General features: G+C 60.6%; 1 protein-coding gene across 5 annotated transcripts in view; it reads right to left on the bottom strand.

The window, feature by feature from the left end:
• Window positions 1-2263: 2263 nt before the first annotated feature.
• The window catches only part of SPTB (spectrin beta, erythrocytic), a 108403-nt gene continuing 101093 nt past the window's right edge, over window positions 2264-9573 (bottom strand). For all 5 annotated transcript variants that reach the window (XM_039537231.1, XM_039537230.1, XM_039537235.1 and 2 more), the window contains 3 exons: window positions 9022-9195; window positions 7374-7416; window positions 2264-5711 (listed from right to left, as the gene is read on the bottom strand). In XM_039537231.1, coding sequence (XP_039393165.1) covers window positions 5544-5711; window positions 7374-7416; window positions 9022-9195 — 385 coding nt within the window. In that variant the 3' untranslated portion in view covers window positions 2264-5543. The remainder of the gene's footprint in view (window positions 5712-7373; window positions 7417-9021; window positions 9196-9573) is intronic.

Here is a 9573-nt window from a genome sequence, read left to right as displayed (position 1 = left end):
CTATCATGCACGTGCCTGGCTAGCTAAAGGCCTTCTGTGGCGCCCATCACCATTGTATCTGGGTGTCTCCCCTCTGCGGTGCTGCGATGCCCGTGGGACAGGCAGGGAGCTGGGACTCGGAGACGTCAGGCTTGGCTCCACGGAACATGCACTGGGGCGTTTAGCTGGCACCAGCCCCACGGGGTCTGCATGGGCCAGTGAGCATGCAACGCGCCGGGGCGCTGACAAAATCACCCCCCTCCGAGCCTCGCGACCGAGCCCTGAGAGCACGTCCACACCACAGACCAAAGTATGGTGGCAGCCCAGCACGGCCTGGAGGAGACGGGGACCCGAGTCCCTGCCTCGTTACAGCCTCCCTGTGGGACCGCAGGGCACGGCCACGCTGCAGCTGGAGGGGGGTTGGAGCACAGGTGTGCCTCCCTGTGCCAGCTTTCATCTCACGCGTGGGGTGATGGGGCAGCCCTGGGGGCCTTGGGTAGGCACGGGCCACCAGCCCTTTGCTGCTATTTGAGCACAATGGGGTGGAGCAGATGAAGCCGGCGTTACACAGCTGGGTCTAAGTGAGCTGCCGTGGGCGTAGCCGGGCTGTAATCGCACCTGCCCAGGCAGAAATACCCCATGTCACCTGCCCGGGCCACGCCGGCCGCCAGCCTACACCAGAGCAGGGAACCGGGCCCAGGTCTTCCAGCATCTCAGCCAGTGCCCTGACCACTGCTCTGCACTTGCCACGCTGCAGCATGCCGCTCGCCCCAAAGCAGGAGCAAGTGCCTAGCGCAGCAGGCTGGGTGTTAGAGGTGTGAGCCCTAGGAGGGTGGGTGGGCAGGCTGCTACCAACGGGGCCTTAGGGAGCGGCCCCCACTCGCAGTGGGCCAGGGCCCAGACATGGTTTGGCCCTGTTACCAAGTCCCAGCCTAGCACCAGCTGCCGGGCGTGGGCTGAGCCCAGCTCTCAACTTCTCTCTGGTTCGGCCTCCTGAAAAGTCGCTGGGGGACATTTCCAGAGGTGCCTCAGGGCCACTGGCGAAGCTCTTCGGGCACCTACAGATGCAGAGCTGCACCTAGGGGCTTTTCAAATCCCCACTCGGCACCTCGCTGTATCTGCAGGTGCCTAAAACCCTTCATAAATTGGTCCAGGAGCCTAAACCCCCTTGGCTTTCCCAGAGACTTGGGCTCCCAAGTCACTTAGCTGCTTTGGGAAATGTTCCCCTTGGGCCTGTAAAAAGTCCTGTCCTCTGTGCGCTGCTTTGCCTGCCCCGGTGGTTCCTGGCTGGCTGAGCCAGCACCGTTCAGCTGATGCGCCCTTGCCAGCCAATGCACAGGAGGGTGGTTATCGCAGATGCTCTTCCGCAGCAGCAGGGCTCCCTGCGGGTTCGGCCAGATTCCCCGCTGCTCTGCACAGAAACGGCCTTCCACGGACCCCTAGGAGCGTAGGGCGCGTTGGGCCCTCTAGTCCTGCCCCTGTGCTGAGGCAGAACCCCAGACCAGCCCTGTCTTAAAACCTCCACAGCCTGCCTGGGTAACCCGCTCCAGGGCCGAATATCTAGCCTGACTCTTCTGTACAGTATTGCAAATTAACCTCATGCGGCACGTGAACCCATGGTTGGGGGAGGCTAGCCCCCTGCCCCGCCCCCTTCTGTCTGAGGCCCCGCCCCTATTGGGCTCCCACCATCCCCCGCTCTCACCCACCAGGGCCAGAGGAGCCCTGAGCCCCCCCACCGTGGCCAGAGGAGCCCTGGCTGGCCTGGCCAAGCCGCCCCATGCACTGGCCCGCTTACCCGAGCCGCCCCGATCCGCCTGCCTGAGCTGCCCTGGCCCACCCGAGCCCTGGCCACCCAGAGGAGCTCTGAGCTCTGCCACGGCCCAGCCCAGGCCAGGGGCGGGGACCATTAACAGAGGTTTAAGCCTCCATTATGTGCCACCCTTGTTCCTCCTTCTCCTACCTTTGGTGGCCATGGAGACCAATCGATCCCTGTCCCCCTTATAACCACCTTTGACACCTCTGAAGCCTGTTCTCAGGTCCCCCCGCAACCGTCTCTAGACTAAACACACCCAGTCCTCAAAGCCTTCCCTCCTAGGCCAAGCTTGCTAAACCTCAGCCCATTTTTGCTGCTCTCCTCTAGATTCTCTGACTTTGTGCACATCGCTCGCTACGTGTGCTGCCCCAGACAGGGCACAGGCCTCCAGCCAAGGCTTCCCCCAGTGCTTTGTCTGACCCTTGTGTGAAACCCGCTGGGGAAAATCAAAACAAGATGCCTCCGCCAGGGAGGGGTTTGGCTTATTTATTTCTTAGAAAAACACCATTATTAAAATGCTTCTGCAGCACTGTCTGGAGGTTTAGCTGTTTCTATGCACAGTGGAAGTACGTGACAGCGGGTCGAACGTGGTGCCTAGTCAGCGGGAATCAACGAACCAACTGGAGCAACGCGATCCCCTGCCCCTCGGAGAGCTGCTCTGGCTGTGCGCCCGTCTCCTGCAATCAGTGGGGCTCCAGCGCCCCCCCCCCCATGCATGTCTGTCCTGAGCCCGTGCCCCCCATCTGTGCAGGAGTGCGGTGCATGCGGGGAAAGCAGCCTTGTGGAGCAGAGATCCCGCCAAGATGAAGTCAGCCAGAAGGAAGAGAGGGCAGTAATGGTCCAGGTGTCAAATGGCCTCACGCTGGGTAAAACACATGATTTCCGGGTGAATCCATCCAATGCTGCTGGATGTAATCGGTGTGTGTGGGGGAGGGGGGGCTGTGATGAGAAATGACAGGTGTTTGAACCCAGCAACACACGGAAAGTGCTGGAGCCAAGACCTGCCGCGTGGAACCCTTCCACGGGCAGGAGGGGTGGAGGAAGTGCACGGGGTTACTCAGCCAAGGACAGAAATCTGCATGGAAACACGGGCCAGGAGAAAATTGCATGTAAACCACCACACCCCCCATGGCACTGACTGATCGCAGTGCCTGCCTGTGCCCAGTGCAATTTCCAACGCGGGCGTCAGGCCCCACTGTGTGTTCTCAGTCCCAGTGTGTGTAAATAGAGCTACACCTCCCCGAGATACACACCTGCATTTGTCCTAACTCCAGATCCCGCAGTGCGGCTCGCCAAGGCTCTTTGGGTCTTGCAGGTGTCACTGAAAACACCCCGTTCCCTGCCCCTGCCGCCTCTGCCAGCGACTGGAACTCAGGTGTTTCTTGGCTTAGAAAAGGGGACAGTCGTGCCTGTGTCACTGATGCCCCTTTGCTGCTGTGGAATAGCCCCAGAGATTAAAAGGCTTTGGCAGCCTCAAGCTGCAGGGGGGCCCGGCTCAGTACCGTGCTGCCCCTTACAGATCTCAGTACAGGCTCCAGCCCCGCTGCAGGGCAGGATCGAACCCCAGGGGACCGGACGCAGCCTCGTTGGCATGAAGTGGGGGGATCCTTTCCTGTTCCGCACCCAGGACATACCACACGTGCTGCCAGCCAGCACCCCCTGCTCCCACCACGTGTCCCGGTGCTTTGCCTAGCCAGGCTGGGGCAAGTGGAGGAGCTGATAGGAACCGTTCAGCGTGAGTGGGGTGGAGCTGGGCTCCGGCAGGCCTGGGGGGCGGCTTTCCCAGCGGGCTGTGGTGGAGGCATGATGCCCGGCCCCGGCGTGGCTGGCTGCAGGTCGTGCCCTCCTCGAGAGCTGCGGTGTGGGAGATTGGCAGTGCTACGGCCCGCTACCGGGCGTGAACCTCGCCTTGGGCACAGCCTCCTGCCAGGGCGGATTCCCAGCTGCTCTGGGGCGCTGCTCTGCCCAGCACTGACGAGACTTGGGTCAGCCTGCTGAGCTCCCACAGCGTCTCGCGCCAACTGTGCGGAGGGCCCGAGGGGGGGTTAGGCACTGCCCTCCCTCGCACTGGGCGGGCTCTGTGCTTGTCGTGAGTGGGAAGGCTGCCTCACACTGACCCCCGCGCCAAGCTCTGCTCTGGGGGGAGCCTGCTCAGCCCGTGCCATGGACCCCCCAGCTCAGCCAGCCCCTGCTGGGGGCAGGGATCGGGGTTGGGGGCTGGGAGCGCCTCTTTGGGGGCGCGCGGGGGCACTAGCCCTGGAGGTTTCGGGGCACGGCACCTCAGCACAGGGGGTTAGTCTTCCATTATTGCAGGTAAGGCACTTTCAGGCCGGGACCCCCACCAAGGGAGCAGTGCTCCTAGGAGCACCAGTACCAGTGGCCGCACACAGTGCATGTGTTGGTGCATTTCCCTGCCCTCTGCCAGCAGCGCCACCAGCCTGGGTTTAGGAAGCAGAGAGGCTCCCCTGGACTGACCTAGCTGGGCACGAGGCCTGCAGTGAATTCAGCAGGTGGCAACAGGGCAAGAGTGGGCCCCGTCCTGGCATTACGTCTGAAGCACGCAGGGCCCACACGGTGCGGGAGGCAGGAGTCGCATCCCTATGTCTATGGGACTCAGGGGGAGAAAGCGCCTACTCTCTCGCCCAGCCTCCTCGCCTCCAGGGATGTGCCAGTGCCCCTGGGGGAGTGCCAGCAGGCATTCAACCCTGTGGCATCGCTTCGCTGGCTGCAACGCAGGGCCCCCCCGCCCCGCTGCCACACACCGCAGGGTGTTCCCCAGCCCCCAAGCAGCAGCAAGGATGCAGAGGGGAAGGCTGGGAGCTCTGGCGACGGGGCCGGCCCTGCCCACAGGGGAGAGCACAGGAACCACAAGGTCAGGGACAGAAACAGGACCCAGCCCAAGAACCCAGGCAAGGCCTGAGCCAGTACAACAGTGCCTACACGTGGGAATTGTGACCTCACACACACAAACATGCACACGCACCGTCACATGAAATGCAGACGTGTAAACACACTCAGATGCGCACACACACTCAGATGCAGGATTACAACGATTCTCTTCCACCCTAATTTAGGGCAAACGTTTGTTCTCGGCTGCGCATGGCTTGTCTGACAAAGGGCTCTCTGTGGGTTGTGGCTCGGGTGTGTGTGTGTGTGTGGCGGGGGGGGGTCCGAGAGACAGCGCACGCGATCAAGCACACCTCACGCCCCCTGCTGGAAGGACTGGCAGATCTGCCCAGCTGTGTGTGACTGTCGCCCCCGAGTGGCTGCAGGCAGCCCTGCTGCAGCCGCGGTGCCCGGCGATGCGCCTGTCTCGAGCAGTCATGGCACTTCGTCAGAGCGGCAGTTTGGGAAGCTCGCTGCCTCCATCCTGCCCTGGGCAGTGCGTCCCCAGCACCGCGTGGTCTTGCTGAGATGGTGCCTCCTCCACCAGACGCCCGTGCGGATCTCCGGCCGTGGGCGATGCAACGCGTGTCCCACAGGAAAGGGCCCTGTGCCAGCACACCCAGCACTGGCCTTCGGCAGACACCACTCCTCAGCCCTCGCGGGGCTGGCTCGGTGCGGCGTGGGAGCAGAGCGGGGCGTGGGGCTGTGCCCAGGTGCTGGAGGCGGGGCTGTGTTGTGAGCACCAGCGGCTGCTGCCGGAGGTGCGTGGGGGTGGGGGTGGTGGCTGGGCCCAGCACGCCCGCAGACGCTCCCCCGTGCACAGTTCTTAGGCAGCTGAGTGGGCTGCCCTCAGCCACCTCTCGGGTTATTTCTTTTTGGGAAAGAAGCTAAATCTTTTCTCTTTGTCTTTCTTGGCCAGGCTGATGTCCGTGGCGGTGCTGGAGGGCAGAGGCAGGCTCAGCGCCTTGGCTTTCACGCTTTGGGCTTCTATTATTGCTGTGCTGAGCCCCTGCAGCCATGTGTGCATCTCCTCCTATCGGACAGAGACCGAGAGAGAGCGTCCCTCAGTCACCGCCCCGGGACAGCGGCTTCTGAGCCTCCCGCCCCCTCAGCGCTCGCCCCAAAGAGTCCCACGCCTTACGGGGGGCAGGAGTCACCCTGTGTCTAACCCTGCTTGCCCTCTCACCCAGCATTCCTCCTCCAGGTGGTGGCCAAGGCATTATTACCTCAGTCAGCTCAGTGTCTTTCATAGGTTCACCCAAGCACCGGTAAACAGTAGGGCTGGAGTCTTCTGCCCAAGGGAGTTGGGCACCTGACGGCCATTGCATTTCAGAGGGATTTGGGCCACCCATGAACCTCCCAGCCTGTAAGGCCCAACTTCTCAAAGGTATTTAGACACCTAAATCAATGGTAATTGGGGACCTAGGAGGATCTCACTCAGGGCTCATTGTGTCCCAAACTCCAGCACTGCCCAGTGGGGCAGGAAGCAAAGGAGAACGTCGTATTCTCCTGCACCTGCAGCCCCCGTTGGCGGGGTGGGGGGGAGTTAGGGAGGCAGAAGACAGCTACCCTAAGGGGGCCAGAATCCATGGGCTAGTCACCCCATGGCAAGAAGCCCAGAAAAGTGGAGAGATGGGCTGCTGGGCTGTCCCGATGCCCCTGGACAGATGCGGGGGAGCGATCAGACCTGTTCAGAAATTGGAATGTCTGTCCCGGGGCAGAGGCCAATGTGGGGAGGTACCAGGAAAGCTGGATCACCCCAGCTTGATGGAACGGAAAGTTCAGAAATGTCTGAACAATTCTATTTGCAAGTCAGTTCCACCTTAATCTGTGTCTGGCTGCATTGATGCAATGCATCATGGGAGTTGTAGTTCAGGTGTCTCATGCCGACACTCTCCTCTGTGGGCTGGGCTGGCAAACCAGATTATATATCCCATGATGCACTGTGGTCTTCTGTCTTGCTGAGCTTCCATGGTGCATTATGGGAAGCGTAGTCTGGCCTGGGAGCGTGTCCCATGGGGAGAATGAGGGTGTGAGGCAGCTGAATTACAGCTCCCACAATGCACCAAGGTGGCTCAGCCAGATGCAGATGAAGGGCCCCTTTCCGCAGAATTAACATACTCCTCACGGAAAATGGTGAGTCTGCGGAGTCTCCACCGCCCCCAGGGGAAGGATGGCGAGGCATGCAGGAGGCAGAGGGAGAAGGCAAGCAGCTTCCTCTGCCGCTGGCTCTGCAGCTGTACAAGCAGGAGCTGGGGGAGCCAGACACCGCTGGGTTCCAAGTGACAGTCAGGGGCAGCTCACGTGGAGCAAGCCAGTGCCTCTGAAGAGCCACACAGCCAGGTCTGGAAATGAGATGGTGCTGCAGGGGCCTTTGCTCTCCATGCCACTCACAACCCGACTGCCCCTAGCTCTCTGGAGAGACCCATCCTCAGCCCAGCTGTGGGCATGGCAGACTTATCTCCCAGCATGCTTTACCCCAGCCTAGGCCTACATCATAGCTATCCTGTAGGACTATGTCTCCAGAACACTCCGTCTGCTAGTGGTTTCCCCTTTCTTGGTGCCACCCCCAGGCCAGGAAGCTCTCGTGACAGCCTCTGTCCCCATCTATGCAGCCAGGCCTGAACCCTGCTCACTGAGACATTCCAGCCTCCCACGTCCTCTCCAGCCCCGAATGGCCCACACAGGCACCTACCTCGTCCTTGCCATGGAAGAGCCACTCGCTGCCATTGCTGAGCCTGGAAAGCAGAGGGGAGATTCCTGGTCATTCAGCCGCCCACTTAAATATACCTTCATGAACTGATTTAAAGCCAGCATCTAGTTACCTCTCCCTTCTCGGGGCTCCAGACGCTGTGCCCCAGGGCTCCTGACCCCCCAGCAGCAGCTCCCCACCCCTCCTAGATCTCCCAGCCCACAGTGGTCCCCACACCAGGTGGCCCCTCGCCAGGCAGACCCAGCACGTACTTTTGGAAGCAGTTGCCGGGGGGTGCTCGACCTCAGCTCCACCCCAGGTCCTGCCCCCACTCCCCCATCCCTCAGGCCCCCCCCACCACCCTGCCTCTTCTCACCCCATTCTGCCCCCTGCCCTGAGCATCCCCCGCCCTCGCTCCTCCCCCTCCCAGCATCCCAGCGATATGATAGAGGTATATAAAATCATGAGTGATGTGGAGAAAGTAGATAAGGAAAAGTTATTTACTTGTTCCCATAATACAAGAACTAGGGGTCACCAAATGAAATTAATGGGCAGCAGGTTTAAAACAAATAAAAGGAAGTTCTTCTTCACGCAGCGCACAATCAACCTGTGGAACTCCTTGCCTGAGGAGATTGTGAAGGCTGGGACTAGAACAGGGTTTAAAAGAGAACTGGATAAATTCATGGAGGTTAAGTCCATTAATGGCTATTAGCCAGGATGGGTAAGGAATGGTGTCCCTAGCCTCTGTTTGTCAGAGGGTGGAGATGGATGGCAGGAGAGAGATCACTTGATCATTGCCTGTTAGGTTCACTCCCTCTGGGGCACCTGGCATTGGCCACTGTCGGTAGACAGGATACTGGGCTAGATGGACCTTTGGTCTGACCCAGTATGGCCGTTCTTATGTCTCCTGCACACTGCTGAACAGCTGATCACTGGTGGGCAGGAGGTGCTGGGGGGAGGAGGAGAGCTCCAGCCCCGGAACACCCATGAAGTTGGCGCCCATGTTTGGAAGCCAGCGTTAATTTTAAGGGGCTTATTTCTGATGTGGCCAAGATGTGGCTGGAGCCCGAAGAGAACTCCCCACCAGCAGGTCACTGGCTGAACATCAGGACAAAAAGCCACACTCACTGGCTGTGGAGCAGAGCAGGGGGGGCGGAGCCTGCGCCAGAGAGTGGGCACAGAGAAGGCAGGGCCATGATCCTGATGGTAGCAAAAGGACAGGCATGAAGGGGTTAAGGTGGTGGAGGGGACTGGGTTTAGAGTTTGGCCCAGCAATTGTCATGATCTCAATGTCCTCTGCCCGACAGTGCTTGGCTGCCCTCGCCTGCAGGGGGTGGCCTGGAATTCCCCCCATTCAGTGCCGAAACAGCGCCTCCCTCTGGGCCCCCTGCCAGATGCACCAGGCACTCTGCTCCGCCAAGGTGCTCCCTGAGAACCCCATGACCCCGTGGGATGGCTTAGGTGCTAGCCAATCTTGCCCCTCACGGTTGGCGTGGGTCCCCTCCCCCCACTGAGTGTGCCATGGCTATGGGGTCCCAGGTCCCAGCCATGGGAGGCTTATGTGCTGTGATGTACCCGGCGCTGGCTTGCGGGAGGCTCCCTGGGCAGGCTGGCTGCAGGGCCCGGCCCCGGGGCTCTGTCTGCACCTCACCTCAGCTTGAAGACGTGCTTCTTCTTCTTGTAGCCAGTGGCTACATCGCAGAGGGCGTTCCTCAGCTGGAAGGGCTCCTCCCCGTGGTAAGGCACTCCCAAGGCTAAGCTCTTGGCATCCTTGTAGAAGGCCAGCTCGCTGCTCCGGAGCACGCAGTACAGCGTGTTCCAGGACCTGTGTGACAGGCATGAAGGCACGCGTGTTACTCCAGCTCCATAACCCAAACGCACCTCACGCACCATCAGAGCCTGGAACCTGGTGCCTATGATGCGCTGGCTGAGGTGACTTTCCTAGCACCCAGAGGTGACCTGATTGTGGGCTGTCGGGACCTATGTGGGAGAAGATTTCGGAGCGCAGGAGGGACTGGTGAATATCAGTGAATTCCAGAGACTGGAAGCCGATGCCTGACAAATCAAGGCTAGAGGAAAGGCCCAGTTTTTTCACAGGCAGGGGAGACTAACAGCTGACCCAGCCACGGGGCGGGTTCTCCATCACTTGGAGTCTGTAAATCCAGCCTGGTTTTTCGTGGCAAAAGCTCCGCTCCCGCTCATC

Source organism: Mauremys reevesii, linkage group 4 (genome assembly GCF_016161935.1).
Source record: "Mauremys reevesii isolate NIE-2019 linkage group 4, ASM1616193v1, whole genome shotgun sequence".
NCBI lineage: Eukaryota > Metazoa > Chordata > Testudines > Geoemydidae > Mauremys > Mauremys reevesii.
The sequence above is the reverse complement of the archived record's forward strand: the minus strand, read 5'-3'. Positions and strand labels throughout refer to the sequence as shown.